Source organism: Pleurodeles waltl, chromosome 4_2 (genome assembly GCF_031143425.1).
Source record: "Pleurodeles waltl isolate 20211129_DDA chromosome 4_2, aPleWal1.hap1.20221129, whole genome shotgun sequence".
Taxonomy (NCBI): domain Eukaryota; kingdom Metazoa; phylum Chordata; class Amphibia; order Caudata; family Salamandridae; genus Pleurodeles; species Pleurodeles waltl.
Window position 1 is genome coordinate 945255096 of NC_090443.1, and position 24767 is coordinate 945279862.

The 24767-nt window shown below is 41.0% G+C and overlaps 1 protein-coding gene across 2 annotated transcripts in view; it reads right to left on the reverse strand.

The window, feature by feature from the left end:
• The window catches only part of LOC138293508 (vitamin D3 hydroxylase-associated protein-like), a 341751-nt gene that overhangs the window by 143453 nt on the left and 173531 nt on the right, over nt 1-24767 (reverse strand). For both annotated transcript variants that reach the window (XM_069232750.1, XM_069232749.1), the window contains exons 4-6: nt 22900-23033; nt 18778-18984; nt 15479-15519 (exon numbers count right to left, since the gene is read on the reverse strand). In XM_069232750.1, the coding sequence (XP_069088851.1) occupies nt 15479-15519; nt 18778-18984; nt 22900-23033 (382 nt within the window). The remainder of the gene's footprint in view (nt 1-15478; nt 15520-18777; nt 18985-22899; nt 23034-24767) is intronic.

Genomic DNA, 24767 nt, shown 5'->3' on the forward strand with positions numbered 1-24767 from the left:
CCTCCTGATTCCTGAGTAAATTTGGCCCAGTCCCAAACCAAGTGAGGACCTGTATAGTGCACTACTATTGAAGAACAAACAGGGAAATAGAAATGGAGTATTTTGTGTAGATTTGAGTTTGGTAACTAAAGTGACTGGTCTGGTCTAGGTAAATTTCAAGAAGTCTGAAAGACCAATCACTTTCAGGTAAAAAATGATCACCCCGCAAACATTGCAAATCATCGGAATCAAGTTTACAAATTTGTTAAACTCGCTTGCTCACTGTCAGCCACCAGATACATCATAAATCATTACTGATATATCACCACTCATTTGTGCAATAGTTAATAGTTACCTCTTCTAATCCAAGCACGGTGGTTGAACAATATATTATCTCCTCTCTAATAGCAGCAAGTAGCAACACATTAGAATTTGGCATTGGCCCTGGCAGTCTTTTCATCAATGGTCTTCTGGGACAGCTCTGCTAGGTGATGTAAAAAAAAAAAAAAAAAAAAAGGATAGGCAATGGCATATGAGGGAGGCAGGGATGGTCTCCAATGTCCTGATGGGAATGTTGGGACTTCTTCTTTGCACATGGGTCCAACTCCAATCCGGCCATATAATATAGGACTGAAAAATGGTGGGGCAGCATAAATCAGACACAAACATAATGTCCCACTAGCAATTTTTTTGTTCAAAGAAAGACATTCAACAAGAAATAATTTAAAGGTTCTATGGTGGCAGTGACATATTCAGGTCAGGATGTAGAGTTTGCCCTCAAACTCAGGTGGCTCACCCAGAAGCAAGCACACTTGATTCGGACCAGTCATTCCCAACCTTCTCCAGTGGGGTTTCAGGAACTGTGCAATCAGGTGGCATAAAATGCTGGTTAATTTTGAGGTTGGCAGATGTGAGACAAGACTGCCCTCTCTGGAATTTGAAGGCGGCACCCCAGAACTGTGGAGTGGGACTCTAAGTTCCAGCCATTCTTCTTCCAGTTCTCCTACTTGTTCAACAATTCACCTCTTGTATTGTGAAACATCACCTTCAGAAAAAGGAATGAAAGAGGAAAGAATTTTTTTGTAGGGTGGATCAAGTAGGGTGGCACAGACGTACTCTTTGGAGAACATAGTCATTTTGCAGCCTTGCATTACAAGTCAAGTGATAGCTTGGGCTCTCAACAAAGGCGTGCACCTCTGGGTTTCGTTCGCACCCCTGAATGCAAACCTTTCAGACACCTTCTGTAGAAGATGTAATAATGGGGGGGATAGCTTGGCCCATTAAACTGTCCTCCTTGCTAACTTCTCACGTGAAACCATCAAAAGGGAGCAGAATTTTGTGATGCATTTGACTAGGCCCCGCTTGTCCACATCTATAGTCATAGCTTTCCCAATTGCATCCCCTCCTGGAATGACAGTTATTGATCTGTTTGCATTGCTCAAACAGACATTGCAACTGATAACAGGTTGAGTTCCAATGTGTTGGCACCTCCTGTATTAGGTCTTTCACTGGTACTCTGTTACCATGTTGATTAATCTGCAACTGCTTCTGGGCTTTAAAAGAATGGCTGAAATGAGTGCAGATTCATCTGCAGGTGGTCAGTATGTTGCAGATTATTTCTTCTTTTTTGAGAAAGTCTTTCACAACCAGGTTGATGGAGCGAGCCAAACACAGGACCCTGAAATAGCCACTGTCTGGCATGGCTTTGACTGTTAGTGCTATTGTCAGTGGCAACAAATCCAGTTCGGAGACCTCTGGGTCATTTGTCTAAGATATTTGCAGCTGTAAGTTTTTTCTCCATGGTGAACATGGCTACTGTTCCATGCCGCTGAACGCTCCTAAAAATATCTTCACGGACAAGACCTGTAGATAGCTTTTGCTTTTCCCCCGCAAAAGAGATTGAGTGTGCAGTGATGTACATGTAGCCTGACAACTGGTCCACATGTCTGACATCAGGTGGATAGTGTGAACAATACTTTGCTGCAAAGCTTGTCCAACCAATTGCAGCAAATCGTGATACAATGGTGGAACAGCAATTCGGGCATAATAGGTCTGACATGGAAACTTCCATTTTGAGCACATGGCTGCCACAAACTATAAGAATCCCACTCCTTTCACAAAAGAAAAAGGGAGGAAGTCCAGTACTAACATTTTGCCAGCTTCCCATTATACAATCATGCGATTGGGTAGCTGAGGTCATAGGGCCCCTCCTGCCTAAACATGCCTGTAATTGTAGTCTGGTTTTCTTCTTTTCTGGGGCCAATGACTCTTTTGAGATGTAGGTGGTGGTAGACTCAATGGGTGTCATGGTGCAGTCGCCGTATGCATCTGACTCCGAGTCTTTCTGTGCCATTGTGAGGTCACTGAGGCTTGGGATTCTGGCACACTGTTGGGGACAGGGCTGTTTTGCATGAGGATGTCACCCTCTTCTTTCTCACCTTTCACCGTTATTTGACCAGTTGCAGCTGATGTTTCCTAGCTCTCCTCACCTTCACCACTGCAACCACGTTCTGCAATTTTTTTAGGTGTTCCTCCCATCGGATTGTGTGATGTTTTTTCATTTAGGTCATCTGGCCTCCAGTACCACAAGGTGAACCTGGGGAGAAGTACTTTCTTGCTGGGCCACTGAAAATGCCTGAAGAAGAACTGGAGGTAGGTGGGTGTGTTGATTGCCTCTCTCCAGTGTATACTTCACCTGAGGTACGGGTTGGTGCAGGTCTCTGCTGGGGCCTTACAAATATGGGAGCTGGTGGTGCTGGCTGTGCCACGTCCTTCGGAACAGGTTGGATAGTAATGTCGGTCTCCTCTGTGTCAGTTTCCACAATGACTGGCTTTGTCAACGTCATCCACCTCATCATCCCCCTCCATGATTCTAAGGATTTCTGGAACTTTTCGTTTCCCTTGTATCTCCTGGTGTCTCCCGGACTCTGCCAGGGTCCACTTCGTGTCCCTATCATTGTCATCAGAAGGGGTGCTTGGAAAATCTGGGACTCATTGATTCTAAACGAGGAGGTTCTTGCTTGACAGGAAGCTTGCCCTTCTGTACTGCTCCAATCTCAGGAAGGTTTATTATTGCTAGCTGTAGTTGCTGTTCACTTAAACCTCTCAGTTGGTAGTGGCACTAAGCTGCACAAGCAGAAAGGATTTGAAGACTTAACTTTACAGGCTCTCTGTTTGGCAGTATGCGGGTGATGGGACATCTTGTCTCTTCTTGTGCACCTAAAAGCAACCAAGCAAGAAAAACATGTAGTTAGTGAAACGTGGCATTGTTGCAGGTTGAAATAGTACAGAAAAATGCAATCTTGGTGCAGTTGGTTACTTATGTAATAAATATCAATTGAATCAAACATTGTAAAGTCAAACCACACCACCACACCATAAAGATTCATTTTACATCAGGCAGCACTACATGCAGATATAGCTCTTTGCTTTATCGCCATCTGTTTTAAGGGGGACAACCGTGGAAGTCAGAGAGAGGTGCACGGGTAAATGCAATATTCCTTTAAAAAAAACTATGGTGGCAAGGTGGTCCAGGGGAAATTGAATAATCATTAAAAAAATTAATTATGCTGCAATGATATGTCTGCTGTGTGCCGCAGCCAGGGTGTCCAGGAGGTAATAGAATTATTATACGCCTAAGGAAACCAAGTGCTATAGTGTGACTGTGAGCCTTTGGTGGATGGATGGATGGAGGAATGGTTATGAGGTGGATGGATTAAGGCAAAATGCAGAATTAAATAAAATGAAATACATTTTAAAAATGAAAAGTCTAAAAAGAATTTAGAAAAATAAAAATAAAACAAGAAATTAAAAATATTAAAATTAAAAATTAAAATAAAAAACAAAAAATACAATTTTAAACATGAAGTACTAAATTAAATTTTAAAAATGAAAAAATAAATTAGAAAATATAAATAAAAACTTAAATAGAAAATAAGAATTACAAATTAAATAGAAAATGTTAATTAACAAATGATCAACAATTCACAATGTTTATATATAAGCCTATGGCAAAGATACACTGGCTGGATGCACAAAATGGCTAAAAGCCACATGGTAAAACAACAACAATGAGCAAGGAGGCATGGCAAACAAAGAGCACTTGCAAGACTATGGCAAAGGGAGGGACACTGGCTGGATAGACAAAATTTCTGCCAGCCACATGGTCAAGCAGCAACAGCAACGAGGAATGGAGAACGAAGAAAAAACACATGCAAGCCTAAGGTGAAGGGACACTGGATGGATGGACAAAACGGCCACCAGCCACATGATCAAACAACAAGGAGCAAGAAGTCATGGGGAGCAAAGAACACATGCAAGCCTATGGCAAAGGGACGCTGCATGGACAAAATGGCCACCAGTCACAAGATCAAATAACAGCAACAAGGAGCAAGGAAGCATGGGGAATAAAGAAAGAACACATGCACGCCTATGATAAAGGAACATTGTCTGCATGCGCAAAATGACTGCCAGCTACATGGTCAAACAACAGCAAGGAACAAGGAGATCTAAGTAGAACACATGCAAGCCTATGGCTAAGACACACTGGCTAGATGCAGAAAATGACCACCAGCCAAATTGTCAAATAACAACTCTGAACAAGAACAAATGCAAAATAAATAATTAAGCCCATACTTAAACTCCAGGTCACCCACAACTATACATTTTTAAAATCCAATTAAAGTACAAAAAATATTGGTGCATACCCAATAAAACAAACAACACCCTTATTCAATAGTTTTGGAACTTACTTGAAGGATTTCACAAAAGAAATGTCCTTAATACAAAGGTAAATCCAGGAGACAAAGAGTGATCCTTCCATTTCGAAATCCAAGTGAAAAGTGACCAGGAAGTGGACAAAGCACTGGGAGGAGGCTGCTGGACAGAAACAGAAAGTTGGAGTCTCTGACGCTCTTCCTTCCTGCTTGAAGAAAAAGAAAAAAGGCTTCTCAATCAAAAAAAACAACTTGAATGGTTAATTGAAGAAAACAAAGAAAACAATCCACTCAAAAAACACTTTTGACTAGTTTTAGGTGTATCTGGAGTAGAACATCTTCTCCAGGTGCATTCACGCTTGCGAGAGGGACTGCTTTGACCGCCGTCGTGGCAGGAAGCAGCACAGGTAAACGTGAAGTCTTGTGCATGCGTCCGGAAACAGCGCAAATGAATGCAAAGTCTTGCTTGCACTCGCTAGTAGCCCGGGAGTATCAAGGCACTCACGAGAGAGTGCCACAACGCAACCGCACCAGCGCAAATGAACTCCGCTTCGCACTGGATTGCGGAATACGGGAACTCTGCGCAACTCCGCTTAGCGCAAAGTGCCCGAATTCGGCAAGTTATGCTGGCGAAGCAGAGCTCTACGCCCAGGCTTACTGAAAAGTAGATGCTGTTTCCCACGCAACACAGGAGTTACACACGGAGAGTTGGTGGGGTCTTTGAGGCCTTGGGCGTGCTCCCTGCAGTATCCAACAAATGGAGGAGTTAATAGGTGTCCCTGGTGGGACTGCTGTACCAAAAAAAAAAATCTAAGGAAAACATAAAGACCAGCAGCATAAGGCTATAATGATAAAAAAGGAATGCAGCTTTTGTCTCATCGTTTATTCATTTCCCTGGCAGAGGGTCGAGCCCCACAATGTGCAGGGGATGAAAATCAAAAGTTTGGTAGGTGGGATGTTCCAAGAAAGAGCATTTCAATCACTAAGTACCCCCAACAACCATAGATTGGCCCAATTTATATACCATGAATTTACACTGAGTTACTTCAAACAACTTTCAAATTACTTTCACGAATGCATATACCCAGCGTAATTAACTGGGCCATATTATGGTTGTTGTGGGTACTTTGTATTTGAAATATTTAATGGATCCCAGCACCCTATTTCTGAACTAGATCAAACCTCGTACTGTAATTATATAAGGAAGAGCTGGGCCACCTCCAATGCATTTGGCAAGTGTTGTGGTGGGGGCTGAAGGGAGTGCAGCAGTCCCCAAGCAGTGATTTATTTAAAGTACCATCCTATATTTCCTGGTGCCTAAAAATGATGGTCCTTCCATGGATCTTACAGCGCTCCCAGAGCTGGGGCTTTTGCTCATGGGCTCTGAAGCAGGAGGAACTCATGTGGTTGATAATATGGCTACATTATTTAGCCTAGGGAAAGTAAACAGAGGCCCTGGCCACATCTTTATGGTTAGTTTGAATAACATTCTTTATTAACAATATTGGTGATAAGTGTAATGTTTATATTTTTAAATGAATGCTTTTCAATACCAATATTGTTCCCATTGATGGAACAGTGCCAAAGTAGAATATGTGGCTGTTTTATTCATGTGAGACACCATGACAAAGCCAGTAGCCCGGCCCCATATATGCTAGATCTATTGACACACCCTTATGTTATGAAGGTGCAACTGGTATAGGTGGTGGGGTGTTGTGATTATGGGGGGCCAGGATCCACTAGGTGTGTAATGTGGTATGAGGGTGTCACCAAAGGTGTTTCTATCTACCTTAAGTAAATGTTTGTAATTTAATGTGTAATAGAATGAAAAAGCACTGACCGGACTGGTAATTTATTGAATGTGATTGCAAGCCCACGCCACCTCCCCCGACGGGCCTTGGGCTGCTCTGCTTCACTTTCCTGATAGAGTAGGCTAATTGGTTCCTTTTAAATAGACAAATGTGGATCTGGTATTTATGCATGACTACCATTCTTTGCATTAGTAAGCCAATTTCCTACACTATACATACCTAGAAATATGGCAAAGAAGAAAAAGCTTTGAGGAGAGTCTAGACAAACAGGTAGGTAAGAAAAATGTTACAGTCTCGCATCCACTAAATTATCCATGGAATATACATAGAACTGGGTTCCATGGAGGTATTCTAAAAAAATAATCAATGCTCAAGACTTCTGGATAATACCAGCTGATACACAGCAGGCTGGCCAACTCATCACTCTTGGCCCCAGTCCTTCTGCACTTGCTGCTCTACTTTTAGCTACTCTCCTATTCTCAGAGAATTCCATACACAGTCCTGGAGAAATATCTATAATTACAGTTCTCAAGAAACACTCAAATGTGTGAAATATATGCATGTCAAATTTTCAACAGCTGGTAAATTCTGCGTCAGGAAATGTAACACAGCTGTCCATTAACACAGTTAGCTTTTTTGTTTTTGCCACTGTGAAAATATGGTTACCCTACCTATGCATCCACGCGAAATATAGGGCTATTATGTTCCCCTTCCCACTGTGGAAAGTCATGTGTTTCCAGGGTAGGACATTAACTGAAAAGGTGAAAGGTGAAAGGTGGTGAAGGCCCACAAATCCATGAGTCTTTGATTGTTCACCTACATTTACAAGCAGGTGCGTAGCTTCTGGAGGGGAGGCGGTGGTTGTCTGAGGTTTGACATCTGTCCAAACAAATGCATTCTTGCTTGGTAGTTGGGTCTGTGGGCCCAGAGCCAAATCTGCTATGTCTAGCCAAGAAAACTACAGATCCACACCTGTACATAATTAATTCTAAAGATGACAACCCACCATATTGGCCGACTAGTAGTTTTTGTTGCAGTGTGTGCCTGAAAAGCTCTGCTAATCGTGAGTCTTATGGTCAATGTCTATATCAGTAATAATGTAGTTTGCCAGTGTAACATGTGATGACAAATTGTCTTAGCTGTGGCATATAATGTATACGAAGGATTTAAATAATACAGAACATGGCTTTGAGACACTTCAGTTCATCAGTCTTGAAATATGTGACAGTTTGCATTATGTGAGTAAGTGTGAATTTAACAAACATATTCTGAATTCTACTATGATATTTGCATTTTAAACAACAAATCTAAGTTTAACACATCTTTAAAATAAGTTTTAATTAATTTAAACTTTTTAAATCTAGAAAATAGTTTTCAAAACATTTTACATGCTTTAAGACAAAAATAATAAATTCCAAAACACCTTCTAAACTTTTGAAGGTGTTATATCTTTTTACCTATTTATTTTATTTGAGTAAATGTGCAATGGAAAAACCATGCAAATATTTAACCAAATTGAATATTTTGAAATATATGCATTATAAAATGTGCTTACTAATTAATGAGTTTTCAGAAAGTAAAAATTATAAATACATTTTAGAAACTTGTAAATAGTAGTTAAACTCACCTTTAATACATGTGTAACTATTTATAATGTTTAAAGGGCATTTATAATTGCTTACTCCTCAATTCCAACTTAGACCAAAATCCTAAAAAGCTTTTTATTTAAAATGTTTTTCAGATACAAGTGAAATGACAAATAATATCACTTTATAACTTCTTACATTCTCTAAATCTCATCATACTATATGCATAAATAACCCCAGCAACAATAAAAATCTTTAATTTTCACAATTAAGTATAGCTATGCTCTACATGAGAAAAGAGAAAGAAAAGTCCATGTTGTTAATTTTCCTGACTACTCAGGCATTTCTGGATGGTGATCAACTGAGCTCATGGGTGGAATGTATCCCATAAGTAGAGGATGGGTGCGTAGTCCAGACACAATGGGGGGAGGTTTCTGTGGTTCCATGCCAGAGGGAGGATGGTATCCAGACAGACTAATCTACGTATGCCCAAGTTTTGGTGAACAATTACGATTCAAACAAGATCCAACAATGCCTCCATTAATGCTGCTGACTGCTGCAAGCCTTCCCTGCTTCTTCACATGGGGAATAACGGTGAAACCACTTTTCCACCTTTGCATGCTCTATTTCCATAAATGCCATATGTAGTGCAGCTGAAACACTATAGTGAACTCTGTTACCCCCAGCTTCCAGTTATGTATCTTGCCCTTGTATCTTGTCCTATTTCTTCATACCGGCTTGTCTTGTGTGGTATACTCTTGGTTCACATTAACTGATTGTAAATATATCCAGGCCTGGCTCCTCATCAGCCACTCTTCTTCATTAAGTGTAGGCACACCCATATTTCACCATTCACGTGGCCTGCATGCTCTTCTTCTCAGCACTGGTGTCCCGTTTAGCACCACATGGTGCTCAAATGATTGCCATGTTCGCACATTGTGTGGTCAAAGTCACAGCTGCTCTGTCAAAATTGACCACAACCCTAGAAAGGCTTTTGTTACTGCAACACCCAAAACAAACAAAGAAGTGTCTGGTCTCATCCTGAACTGCATATTCCTTGTTACAACCAACTTAATCCAGTACTTGAAGCTCATGGTGACTGTGGGAAGGGTCAGATTTTCATGCAGATATCCACATGCAAATGTGCCTTTGTTATGAGAAATAATGAGCGAGGACACCCATGCCTGAACGTCCTGTTGCTAGTAGTCTGTCTTCCCACAATCAATTGTGTAATAGAGCCAGCAGGGGCTCCTCTGCTAAGGCAGAGGAGCATTCCCCCCCCCCTGACAGCAGAGGCAAGACTTAAAAAATAAAAGGATAATAAACAAGGTTTATTATCCTTTTATTTTTCATCTTTGGCCGAGTCTTGGGGGTGGGGTCATCATTGTGATGACAGCCATGGAGGAGGAGTGGTGTGCACTCCCTTCAGTGTGCATGTCGGTTTGGCCAGCTGTCTCAGGACGGCCAAACCGACATGTGCACTGAGCTGTCTTCAACCCGAGCTGTGTTGCCGGGTTTGGAGACAGCAGGCACAGGCTCCAAGCATTCCTGGGATTGCAAATCGAGGACGCTCAGGCCCATCCTGACACTACTCTTATGCTGGCAGCAGCATGAGAGCAGAGTTGGGATTTGTCGCAGGGCAGTCTGGGAGCCTGTGCCTGCCGAGAAGCCAGAGGAGCAGAAGAGCGGGGTTCTGTCTGGAGGCAGGTCCTTTTTTTTAAATGTATTTATTTTCTTATTGTCACCCACCCTCTGAACCTACCCCCCTTATGCCCCACCACCCTTCCCCGACATTGGCCACAACTGAACAGAGCTGTAGTTTCTGCTTCTATTGACATGCAGGAACTGATACTTCTTTTCACAATGAGGACCATGGTCTGTACTAATGTCTTGATAGTTGTGGTGGGCTTGATCCTAAGAAAATATAACAATCAAATTCCAGTTTTGCAGTCCATTTCCTCTTCAGAAATGCAAAACAGAATGCATTAATAGCCTTCATTCTTAAGGCAAAATTAAAAACATAAAACAAGACTTTCTTAAATAGGTTAGAATGTGTCCTACCTTCGCTACCTTTGGTAACAATAAATTATATTTATGTGTGCTTTGATTTTTCTTGATATGATCTTGGAATCCTCGGGTCACTTCGTTATAGTTGAACACAGCCACCCTGCCTTGATGAGTAACTGTTGGTCCATCAGTTCCAAGTTTTTTTCTCAAAAGCATTCTCTGCAACATCACAGCTTACGGCAGGGATTAACAGCACTGTCTATTTATACTAATTTTTTAAAAGGCATCTGCCCTTACAATCTCCTCTCTTCTAAGGATCTATTAAAATATACATATTTGTTCACCTTACCTCTAAGGCATTTATGAGTGCCCAAACTATATCAATGAGAAATAACAAAGCTTTTACTAAAGAAAGCTCTGTGATGTTGTATTTCTCTGGAAGGCTAGGGATCCACGGGAGTTGCAGGATAGCTGCTTTCAGCTCTTTGATTGTTACTTCTTGTTCTCCAATTCTGATATAGTATATTTATACAGTATATTGATAAAGCATCTACTGGGTACTTTTGAGATTTGATATAAATGTACTATTTACTCCTTGCCCTTTGCAAAATATGTCCGCTCTGTTAGCTTTAAAGCTGATCTCAGTTTACACCGTTTTCAATTTCACTGACAGTGGTAACTCAATTCCCCAGGACTCTAGCTAATAAAATGAACACACATGGTGGGCCCCCTCCATGAGGCCACCCATGTTTTCTATGGTAGAGTCCAATCATTCTGTGAAATTATTGTAGGATTGTTTTCCTCAAGGAACACATGTTCCACAACTCTTTCAAGACCAGACAAGTCTAGCCCCTCCAAAAGAAACCAAATATGGACTTTGATAGACTGACAGACTGCACACTTAATGTTGCTAGGTAAGATCAATGAAAAGGTAGTTGATACTTAAATCCATGGACAGATCAAGAACACCACCATCCTCAAAACTTTAAACCTGGATCTATGGCCCAGAGCAGCATGGACTGCAACCACCATCCAAATAGTTAATAACACACTCCCAATCAACAACAGTAAACCTGGACTCATCATCCTGCTGGATCTCTTTGCAGTTGTTGACATCATTGTGTATCAAATCCCAAGAATGAGCATTGCAGGGATTGTCTGTCACTCATACCTGACCATCACATCAAATCCCACCTCATACATGAGTCCAACCAGATTGGCCCACATACCTGTAACCCAAGCAGTCTCCTAAGGTACCTTCTTATCTCCAAGAAACTTTAGACTCTACATAGAAATCACTGGATTCAAGGGAGTCTTTGTTTCAGACAGAAACATCCAGCTTCTTCAGAATGTTGATGGCACCTATATCACATCCGAAAATGACATGACCAAGATTGCTTCAGGACTAACGACTTGTTTTTGCAAGCTCACATACCTGAAGACAGATCTTGTACTAATTGCCAGCAACAACCAACTGTAATGAAACAGAATGGTACAGAACGTTCACCTCAACCCACCAGCATCGAACACCTACTGACCCCATCTGAGGACTCCTCCAGCCACCTCAAAACTAACTAGAAGCCACTACCCATCCAGGAAGCAGCCACCCTCATGCCCTCCACCCACTCCAATGATCCATGCCCACATTATATCTTCAAACTGGGCCAGAAGGAAATCAGCATCATCCTCTCTCCCATCTTCAACACCTTCATCAGGACTGCCACCATCCCCGAAGCATGGAAACAAGCAGAGGTCATGCCGCTCACAAACAAACCTTCCGCTGACCCCAGCAAACTCAAAAATGACTGCCCCATTTCTCTGCCCTCTTTCACAGCGACGGTCCTGTAAAAAGTCATCAATAAACAACTCTTCGAACACCTGGAAAGACACAACCTACTTGACTCCTCCAAATGCGGTTTCTGCTCAATCCACAGCGTTGAGACCACCCTCATTGCCACAACGGACATCATGTCCCTCCTTGACCTTGGAGAGAAAGCGGCCCTGATCCTCCTAGACCTCTCTGCTGCATTCAAAACCATCTCCCACTCCAACCTTAACGCCAGACTCCACCTAATCGGAATCCAATGCAACTCCCTCAAATGAATCCACACCTCCATCACAGGCCACAATCAGATCAGAGGGTCCGCCTCTCACCCTTCACCTCAGAAACCAAAAGCAACATATGCGGTGCCCTCAGGGACCCTCTCTCAGCCCCACCCTCTTCAATGTTGACGTGACGCCACTGATCGAGATTGTTTATTCCCATGGGCTCAAAATCATCTACGCCAATGACACCCAAATAATACTCTCCCTTTCCGAAGACCACGTCACACCCAGAGACAACTTCAGCAATGCCATGACATGTCGCTGATTGGATGAAATCCAATGCTTGAACCTGAACATGGACAATGATGAAGTGATCACGTTTGGAAGCAACCTCTCTCCTTGGAACAACTCCTGGTGGCCCTCCACGCTTCCACAACCCCTGTCACGACTGTCCACACCCACAACCTCAGCATGATCAACAACAACAAACTCATTTTCAAAATCCGATAAATGCAGTGGCCTCCTCCAGCTTCCACAACCTCCACATGCCACGGAAGATCTTCAAATGGATACCCATCGAAACTAGAAAGACGGTCTCCCAAGCCATCATCACCACTAGGCTAGATTACCGAAATGATCTCTACATCGGTCTTCCCACAAAGCTCCTCCACCGCCTCCAGACCATCCAGAATACAGCAGAGAGACTTGTTCTAGACCTTCCCAGAAGAACCGACATCACCCCCCACCTCAGAGGTCTACACTGGCTGCCTGTGCACAAGAGGTGCAAATTCAAAATTCTCACCATCGCTTACAAAGCTGCTGTGGAGGGTGCTCCTTCTCCTATCTAGCCGCCAAGAACTGGAACGAGCTCCCCCACCCAACCTTCGCACACTCTCTTCAATTTCAGGAAAAAACTCAAGACATGGCTCTTCGAGTAGTAGCTCGGACACACAGTGACAACCCTGAGCACCTGGATACCCCCCAAGTGATAAGCAGCGCTTTACAAATACTATGGTTGATTGAGTGATAATGTACCAGTAAAGGCTCTCAGTGACCAACCATGCCTGCCTAATGCCATATTTGTTCAACTCTGACAAATCTTGAAGAGTTCCACAGTTAGAATACTACCAGCTTCAGACTACACACTTCAAAAAAGACACCATAACATCAGTCCATGCAAAGTGAAAGCTTTCATACCCGAAGCAGACAGATGAGCACGCCCTAGTCTTTTCCCATTTAAAGTCATAATCCAGATTCATGGCTGACCCTCTTTAATCTTTCTTACAAAGGCATTGTGATTCACACCTGACCCCTTTGAAGTGACTCATTCATGCTCCTACTTAGTGATGAAGGGTCTCAGTAAATTTGACAGACCCCCACCCAGCCATAAAGCTATCCTCTAACTCCTTCTACTTTCTCATATCACATTTAAAGTATGATGCATTAAATTAGTAAACTAAGGCATTCCTTCATATCTGGATATACAAAGGCATACATAATGCTCAAATCAGCAATATCACCAGGCTCAAGATAACAAAATGCAGAAAAGAGAAGAAAAGAAGGAGGTCAGGCCTTCTTTTGATGTGCTCCTAGGTCCTTGAACTGCTTTCCTACATAGCCATGACAAGTTTCTTATGGCGCTTCAGGAATGCACTGAAAACCTTCCACTTCATGCACATATAAACCTGTGTCTGGTGAGCCCACAGATATATCCTCTCCCTTTCTCTGAAGTAATACTCTCGCTTATCCTCCTCCTACACCTCAGTACTGCTCCCCAAAACTCTCAGATTTGTACAATGCTCCATTGCTTTTAGCCATGTTTGCTCCATGTGATTCCACATTTGGACAACCTTACATATTTGATGTTGTCAACAATCATCATTTGGATCTGCTATGTCTTCCATTGCAGAATGGAAATTTAGGACTAGATTCACAAAAACAGGTGTAAAGCACAACCTATTTAAGAACTACCTACACATGATAGAAATGTACAAGTGCTTCCTTAATTTATAACGTTTTGTGACACACATATGTAACATATATATTAGAGGAGAAAGATTTAAATGGATGTAATTATGAAAAAAAACTGATAATGTTTTTGCTACCCCTCTCTGTACATAGTATAGGCTTTATGTTGCATCCTTTATTTGGGTTAGAATTTGTAAAACAAGTGATTTAATATTTGATTATCAGAAAATTATAACACTTTGAGATGTAATTAAGATGTCTTGAAAAGAGTAGGAAAATGCCTTTAAACCTATTTGTGAAGCACTAGTAAGGGGTTCAGTTTGACTTTGGTGGATGGAGGGTATTCCATTGAGATGGCGGAGAATATTGCCCCTGCCATCCCTAAGGAACTTCTGCCCACCAAATCTAGAGTCCTTGAAATCTGTCCAGCAAATTGAGAGTTTAGCAGAAAGGGTACTCCATCCCTATTGCAGTAGAGTACCTTCTCTTGCAAACCCTAAATCAGCACCTAGCTCTGACTGAGTGGATGTTCACAAAATTTTCATATGATTTTGCTCACACCATTAGGAATTTTGACTGGAACAACTTATGTCAACAGCGATGACTTCGTACTCTAGCCATGATTCAGCAGACTGCCTGGCTGTGTATTGCACGTATTTCCAGCCCTTTCAAATATTGTGACTTAACTGTTAATTTACACTGGTGTTAAGTTATGGGTATAAGTCAGAATCATAACTGGAACATCCATTGCGAATCTGGTTGTTTGTGAATGTAAGAATTAGACAACAGGCCTGATGTCACAATGCTTGGTCTATTAAAACAATCTGTGAAAGGTTCTACAGGGAATGCACCGTAAACCTAACCTGTATGACAATACAGAGTCCCGCAAAGTCTACAAAAATGTGACCAAGGGCCTGAATTAGAGTTTGGCAGACAGATTGTGCATATCTTGTCCACTTTACTATAGATGCACCATATCCTGTGGCTATTAGGCAGATGGAATATCTGGCATATTTGTGATGGAGTAAACCAATGTCAACCTCCAAATCAGGCCCTTATTCTACTTTCTTAGTGGTTACCCAATCCTGATTTTCAGTTGTGATGCTGGAAACCAAAATTGGGTGAAAATGGTTGATATGTCAGTGTGGATTTACTGAGGATGTTAAGATGATAATATCATTCTTTAAATATAATTAGTACACAGTTCATGAAGCATGCCAAAGAACTAAGTGCATAAGAACAAGTTAATGTTTGTTTCAATTCACTCACATCAGAACTTTGAACAAACTTCGCCTCATAACAACTAGATCTGTGCATTTGCTAATTAGAATATTTATTCACAGGTAAGTTATTGATAATGACTTACCTGTCTTCATGCCCCGTACGGGAGTTTCAAAACCAACAGTGCTATGGAAAAAAAACAAAGAAAAGGCAAATTACAGTGGTTTTACTGCAACAGATTAAAGGCAGATTTGTTTTAGTTCTCATTGTTGTAACATTCAGCACAAATTAAATGGTAAAAATGGGATTCAATTTATGGTTAAGGCTTTTTTTTTTTTAACTGTCTTGTCCTTCAAAGGGAGCTACAGCAGAGATATCCTTGTAATGTTGCAAATAATCAAGGCTGTTACTGCCTGTAACCACATCTGTTTGTTTATTCATTTCTATGGTTTGTTTTATTTTTGTAACGTAATTCCCCTTTTTCTGTTGGTAAATTATTTCAGGTGGGTTCCAAGAGCGAGTCTGTTTTACATAATAACATTTCTGAAATTGAATTGCCTTTTGTCACATAACTTTTATTAGTTCAGGCCATACCACTGTATAGCAGGTCCTGAGCATGCCTTTCACTGACTGAGAGCCTATAAATCGTGCTCTTTTTGGGATGTGTGCCAGAGCTTTTTGCCTATTCTCCAGAGGCAAGCTTCATGCCAGTCCTCTTGCTGATTCTATACTTAGACAGTTTGTTCCTCTTGATGTATAATTTATATTGACTTCAATTGACTAAACAGTTGACTTTTGCTTTCTGTAATAATTCTTATTTTAAATAAACCTTTAAGGCTTTGACTCTGAATAGAGACGTGTGAAGTTTTGATTATCTGCCTAGGGCCCAGGTCCTTTGGGAATCACAGGGCCCGACCCCTCCAATCAGCCCTTTGGTGATTTTATTAACATAAATCACAAACAGTTTCCTGCACGTTATCTACACAGTTTATATTAATTTTGTATTTTATGGTAAGGCAACCCATTGTTGAAGACAGCAATATAGTTAACTTGTCTCTGCCAAGGAAACCCAGGCAGCTGCACAGAGTATCCCAGTATTTACTAACTCTGTGCCACTGCATGGTATAGCCGGTCGTCACTTCCATGTATTTTAACTCACCCTCGTTTGTCAAGTTCCTAAGTCAATTCGGCCACACCCACCATCTGGACAAACAAAAAACCTCCATCGGCTTCAGTGGGGTCTCACTTGTTTTAAGCCTTTAAACCCTCCAAAAACTGTTTCTGGGGTGCATGGATGGACAGTAAATATCATGACCGGTGGGTTAAAGGGACCTGTGGCTACGTCCACTGGAATTATGCAATTGTGCGGCATTTTTTGCATTGCTATACATTTGCCACATTTGCCACATAATCCATCATCTCCTGTATAATCTGCAAACTTTACTGAAAGAATTGTTTCTAGCATTTCTAAAACCAGTGGAGTGCTCCTGTTCATTCCTGGTGGAGAGACAGTGTTGTTTATCTATTTTGTGCAGGCCAAATGCACGCCGGAGGCATCCACCATGCAAGAGTTTGGTAGGCTTTGTGGCATTTGTGGGACTGTTGAAATTTTACCTGCCAGAACCACCACGGCCCAATAGAGAGATGCACCTGCTGACAGCAAGTTGGGACATGACTACATGGAGAGGTGTCGGTCACTCAGACCAGCACCTCCAGGTACAGGAGTCTGAATTGGCAGTAAGCTGCTGACGAGGGATTTATCATGCTATGTGATTGCTCCCGAGTTATAGCGCACAGTGGTACAATGAAAGCGCTATTAGAGTCTTTTGGGGACTTGGAATAATCTCTCCCATTATGTAAATGGATGGTTACTAAAACGCATTGTCATAACTGAGATACAATAGCACCATGAGATCAACCAGATACAAGTAATGATGGCGGTGGCACAAACTGAAGCGACAATGGTGAAATTGTACTCCTTTCTTGTTAGCCACTGTGCAGGGGGAGCTAAGTTTACGATTTCAATAAATGCACGGTAACGATTGGTTTCACTGACAGCATTTGAGAAAGGCTTGGTAGCCGAAACGCGCCATGCTCAGTCGAATAAATGCATTTTTAAATGTGCTGTGCGGAATAAATGCATTTCTAAAACCTGTGGAGTGCTCCGATTCGTTCCCGGTGGAGGGACACTGTTGTTCAATTACATAAATATGTGGATGTGTATACAGATATACACACACACATATAAATATATATATATATATATATTGTTGCAGTTGGTCTATTTATAGCGACGTGCCTAACTGCCGGTGCTGTGTTAGGATTCAGACCAAAATCCTTCCAATAACCATCAAAGAAACGACACTGCACTTCCGGAGACTGTGATTTGTCCTTTAATTACAAACCGAAAGCTTTGAAACAGACTCCACGACGCGTTTCGACGGCATAGTCTTCTTCCTGGTGGTTTGCGTCTGCTTGACGGTTTGTAATTAAAGGACAAATCACAGTCACCGGGAGTGCTTTGTCGTTTCTTTGATGGTTTTATATATATATATATACACACATATATACACACACACACCCGGGGGGTTTGAACCAGGATGAGGAACGTTTTGTGCATATTGGGTAATTTTGACATAGCATGGACAAAACTATAATTAGCGGGTGAGTCACTTGGGAACTGCGAATCGGACTTGCTTTTCAGGACTGGCCAGTACTCCCGGAATGATATATCAACATGATGTGGATTACATGTATGATGGTAGAATTAATATGTGGGGATTTACCAGTAAGTGCCAGACATGAGGTGGAATAGTGTTAGCACTGAATATGTTACTTTGGGATTTAGCATTAGTGATTTATTCTTTTTTAATCATTGTTTTCTTTTCTGGATGTGAAATGTCTTAATGTAAGATGTAATTATTTTTGTTTAAGATATTTTGGCTCTATGTATGTATCTTGGGCTATTCAAATCCACATATTTAGGAATACTTTACTCCAATACTTGGGAATTTTATTTATGTCTATGATGGCTAATGGTATATGTTCCAAGGGAGGGGTGGCCTCCTTAATGACTTGGGCCAATGAAGAAGACCTTTATGGTTGAAACGCGTTGCCAGTGCAAGTCGATTCTGTGAGAGATCTTTAAGCCTTAAATAAACAAACATCGCAGTTGTTTGGAGTGCCGGTTGGTAATTGAATCCTTTCTGAAAAAAAAAAAATATATATATATATATATATATATATATATATATATATATATATATATATATGTATATATATATATACGCAATTTTCTCATATATAGTCATTGTCGATATCATTAAAACTGGAATGAATTTTTATATTAGGTGGCTCAATTATGTAAAATCTAGTAATCAGACATTTTAAAGGGACTGACAGAAGTGGATCCGCAGAACTAGATGATTTTATTCCACTACATACCTGAGTCTGTATCCTGTTGGCTTAAAGCCACAGATGCCACAAAAGCTGCAGGGCAGACGAATGCTGCCTATAACATCTGATCCAACACCCAACACAGAGCCTCCAGCTGCAATCAATGCGCCCTCTCCCCCACTGGAACCACCAGGGGTCTTCTTGTGGTTTCGTGGATTAAGAGTTTGCCCAAATATTGAATTGCTGCAATCATAACTAAAGTGAGAAGGAGAACAAAGAGTAATGCTTAGATTCCACCTAAAACTGAACTAACCATTGCACAATTTTTCTCACATTTAAAAAAAAATTCTACCTTATTTTATCAAACTAATTTGCCATAAAACATATTTCAAGAATACACCATTGTGTAACAGAAACAGTTGACATTACCTGTACCACTTACAGGATACATATATAGGCAATGAGAGAATGCAACACTGTGGGTATTTTTTTTACTACTTCCAAAATTACTGAAAACATGACATTTGATTATCTGTATAAACAATATAGTACTAGTATAATAGTAATTAAATGTTATTAACTGTACACACATTGCTTTGAGGAAGGCTAGTGACAGCTATATGCAGAACAAATTAGAAATAGTGATTGAATGCGATTGGAACTAAAAGTATAAAATCCGTGTGAGGATATTGTCTTCCTCACCACGTACGTTTAGGTCAGTGGGTCTTAGCCTGTGCTCGGAGGTTCCCTGGGGGTCCTCGAGGCTTACTCAGGGGGTCCGCTACAGTTCTACAAAATTAAATAATGTTACAATTAATAAAGTGTATACAAATAACAAAGCAAGATTGAAAACTTTGTCTATATTTGATTTTGAATTAAACAAAATATTTCAATATTTGAGTATTTGTTTGTTGTATATTGAAATTGCTCATACCAGGGGTGCCTGGCTTCCAATAATGGCTCACTAGGGGTCCATGCTCTAGGGCTCAGTTATTGGCTTGAATCAGTCACTGACACTGCCATGTCTTGGCTCTGCACTGAGTGGGAGGAGGCAGGGCCCCTTTCTAAGCCTGCAGCTGCGCATTGCCAATAAGGTAAGCAATACTATATCCTCGCTCCGTATCCAGATGTATGCTTTCTTTCTCTTTCTTCCCCCTCATGTCATATTTCTGTGCGTGGGGTATTACATTTCCAGTGCAACCAATAGGGGAAAACCATTGGTTGTTTTAACAAGAAATTAAAACGAATTTATTTTCATTGAAGTCGATATGAGTGTTCAGGATAATCAGAGAATTTTAAAGAACCAAATGTTGGGTACACTCAATATTTGTTGCAGTCTCAAAAAACGGATGCACCCATCCAGGTAAAAAATGTGTTTGAAACATTGAAAAATGTTTAGCAGAAAATGCCACCTACACCTAGCATGTCTCAGGGCCATATTGTATAGAGGTCAGATGTAAAAAAAAAAAAAAAAAAAAGTGTCTATTAATGAACATAAATTGGATCTCACAATAAAAAGAATGACATCTAATGTGAGAAGGTGCTTTAACGAAATGACTCACAACTTACTACTAAATGTAGGAGTGGTGGTGTAGAGATGGAAAACTGAGGCTACTCCATAGGTAGGCCTGGTGGGCAGATTTCTTACAAAACATTTCCTAGAGTGGACTGAATGACGGTAACGTTTTCAGCATTCTCATGAAAACATAGTAACAGACAAAAGACTATCTGGTATGTGATAGAGTGAAAGCGAGATCACTCATTGACAGAAGGTAACGGAACAAAAGCACGCCACACATTGAGGGTAGATGGCATGGTGAGCATGGCGAGCTTGGCCTGCGCGATCATCGGCAAGGACACTTTCTTAATTTGTTCACTGCTCGCACTGAAGATTCCCCAAAAAAAGCTATTTGATTCTTATTTTGTAATGTTATAGTAAACTGTATACTTTTACGATACTGCAGCACTTGATCAAGGGATTTTTTTTCCCCAAAAATTCAAAGAATTGTGCAATGGTTGAAAATTAAACTATATCAAGAAGCCATAAGTTATTTAACATTTTCATGAAAAGAGATGGTGTGCTTTTTTTAATATGGTGCAAAAACTGCATATAATAATACAAAATTGTGAATATTTCTTACATTTGTGAGGATAAAATGTACACCGAGAAGGAAACTAGACTATGGATGAGCGCAGACAACCTTGGCCATGAATTGAGAATGGTGGGCAATCATTTAACCACAGGAGGGTTTCGGGCCAAAACGAGTCCGGATAACAGCCATTCCAAGAAGCCTGAAACCACCCATATGTCTATTTGAATTGCAAGGGCTACAGAAGCATCAACATGCAAGCGGTGCTTGTGGCTTATTTAATATGCTTTCCTAAATCTTTACACGAGACTGCCACCCTGGAGGCCAGTTGAGTGACTGAGTGAATACATTGTGTCCTACTAGGAAAGTCACACAACTGTTCAGTTATACTATAAGTGTATCCTTGCATGTCTGCAATCACTCATCACCCTGCCCTTCCTCAACAGGATCAGCAAATACGCACTAGAAACACGATTTATGATGCAGTACAACAACCCTGATACCAGGGAAGAGAGAGACACAAACCCCAAAGCGATTCTCCACTGAAGGACCAGTAGGATATACATTTTTTTTGTCTCTTAATCAAGGCATATAGAGAAGCTTGCTGCTTGTCTGTGTTGTGTTTCACAATACTGGCATCAACAATGACTGCAAATCGTGTACAGCCCCAGACATCCTTGTCCAGTATGACCCCTAGACCAACTGAGGCAGCAGGCGTTGGTCAACTCCTACAGCAACACCATTCTGAAAGAACAAGTGACCTTAGGAAAGTGGCAATGGCTTTAAGAAGGCATCCCAGACACACTGACGGGTAACACATACACACTCTTTAACACATTTAAGGTGCATTGGAGGCTTCGCAACTGCTGTTTTTACTTAAATATGATCTACAACCTCGACCTCAGTGCTTAAAATGTTCAATTTTGTATGTCTTTTGATGACACCCAGATTCCCCTAAATCTAAATGGTTACCTTGAGAGCTCATGGACATCAATCTGCTCTTCTGCTTGGCAGGTGGATGGCAGCCTATTTTCATGAACTTAAAACCAGCAAGTCTGGCATTGTTTTCACAAGTTCCCACCTTCCTTCATACTCAGACAGTGGATTGCCAGTGTGTGGTCCACTCCTCAGGCAACCTCAATAATCAGGTATCTTCAACCCATGACGAATGGCAGTCTATTGCTCAAGGCTCACTTGAGTCACCAGTAGTCTCCAATAGCTGCTCTTATCAAGTAAAGCTACTAAAATTAATTTGGTATTCTCTTTGCTTTTCCCATCAAGTTGATGTTCTGAACGATGTTGTCTTTTCAGATCTAGACTACTGTAGTAGTGCGTTTTCGAGATACCCAACAAATCAATGCACCATTCCTGGCCCTTTTAAAATAAATCTAGGAATGTGTGACCATATTTATCCCTTTCTAAATTCATTTCCTTGACCCATTTTAGGCAAATTAATTAACTGCTAGGACACCTCCTTGCTGACTGAATAATATCAATGCTGTCAATGTACACAGAATTTGAGCTCATGTTCTAGTTTTCATGTCATAATCCCAGAGTTTAGACATGTAAGAGGTATTTTAGAGTGCATGCTCTTAGATCTAACAGCAAATCGGAGTTGAACTTAAAAAAAAAAAAAATACAAGAAATCCTAAAAGACTTGTCTGTTCAAAAGCATTGTGTTAACCTGGATAACACACTAGTACCATATTCCTATAACCGTTCCCTACTGCTCAAAATCCTACACAATAGTGCACTAAACAATACTTAACATCTGGATCTCAGGCTGGGTTAGTACGATCAGCAGGGATTCATTACTGGTCTTGAGAGTGAAGATCTTTCCAGCATTGCATGTAATATCCTTGTCTGGTAAGGGCATATTCTCCTATGACCTAAGACAACAGATACCACATCTCTGGTACACTGATCCAAGTTGCAGACACACATTAACACTCCTAACAATCATGGGCAAATTTTAGCCCAGAAGTCTAAAGACAAATTGTGTTATAATTCTGAGTCTCTCATGGGTGTGGGAAGTCCCAAAAACACTACTTTTACTATAAAAAATATAAATAAATATTACTTGATCATGGACTGTGGAAGGTTGGTCTTCACAAATGGAATGGCCCCTTGCTTCTTCAGAACCTGGACGATTACACTGTCCTCTGATGCAGGCTTGCCAAGGAAGTGCACAAGGCCGACGTGGGAATCATGGCCCTAGGAGAGAAATGGAAGTTATTCTCCGGCTCCTGATTGGCAGAATCTATTCTTTTTCAACTGATTTGATGCACTAATATTAATATTCCTTTTCTTATTTTCTACTTCATAATAAATACATTATTTTTTATTTCTACATTAAAGTTATTAACTTTTTTTATGTTTTGCAATTTTATGTTGTTTGTAGGCTGTCATATCTTTGCATGGGTTTTGTATTTCTGTATGCATATAAAGGAGTGAAAATGCATGTGCTTGTATATGAGAGAGTATGTCAGTGAGTTGTTTCGCTCTTCTACTTCCATAGAGTTGTGAGATTTGTTTGAATCGATCTAGGTGGCAGGAGGGGAGGGCAGCGACATGTTGGTGGGATTGCTGAACCAGCCCTAATGTGACCGCCCATTTTTTACCTAAATAACTTACCTGTGCACCAGGTGTTGTCTTTACGTTCTCAGAATGCTCTAGCAACCCAACTTTATAAGACCGCTAGTAAGAGGTAGGATAAATGTCTGCCCATCTCTCTGGAAGTTGTCCACAGTCATGGTTACAGCAGGATATTTAGAAGTTATATTGAAAAAGAGTAAGTTCGTTTTATAAGCTGATGCCCAATTAACTTCTCATAATCTCTCTATACCCTAAACATTGCTGTATAAAGAGAACTCTGCAAACAATATCTGAAGAACAAGGGCATGCAAGAGAATCACTGAAGGTCTTCATAAGGGTGATGGTAGATGCATCTAGAACCCAACAAGGTAATGAAACATATTTTGCGAATGGAGCAGACTTTCTGCTTTGTGCATGTCTAATGACTTGTAGGAACATATTTTATTTTGGCCTGTCTCAAGTTCCTGTAGATTGCCTGGATAGCTACTTTGAATGACCACAGCTGTTGCGCCCAGGCAATGAGTGGATAGTTTATCTCGTGTCCATATATCATCCTTGCCAGGTGCCCAACTACTCTGCAAACCACATTATCATAGAGACCCTCTTCATATATTAGTGACAGAGAGCATCTATCATACTACAGTCCTTGTAAAGATTGACCTTTTGAGAACTGTAACGTGCCTGAGAAACTATTGATAATAGAGTGTCCTTCAGTGATGTAGGGAGTCACACAAAATTCTATTTTGATAGTGGCTTTTGAGACCTCTACAAAGAAGGCACAATATTATTTTTAAAGTTACTGCAAAACCATGTAATGAATTATTTTGGACTGTCAGGTGGGAGGCAAGCTAAGCAACTGAATACACGCCTCTCTGATGGCAGATGGGTTCTGACATATTGCAACAGGGGCTCCCGAGTAATTTTACAGCAAAGCAAATGAAAAGGAGTTGGAGGTTAGCAAATAGTTAGGATAGGGTGACTGTGTTTCTTTGATCACCGACAAGTGCAGAGAATAAATCTGTCACCTTAACCAACTCTTCCCCAGTATGTCCTAGAACCTGGGAGGATTCCTTCTGAAGAGGAGGACCCTGCTGAAGAAGACTCCTAAGTCCTACTGGAAGTGGAGGGCTCATTCAAGGATTTAAGGACTCAAGGAATTCTGACCTGAGCAAGAACTGGAACTGCTCTCCAAGGGTCAAGTGGGTGGACTACTGTTCGTCTGTTTCAGGGTACCAAACACCAAAAGGGCCCCTGACTCTAAGATGTCCCAAATGACAACAGAAAACTGGACCCTGTAGGAAACTCGGTTGGAGAGAGGCCTTGTATTTAGAAGCCTGTCCTGAGGAGAGGAAG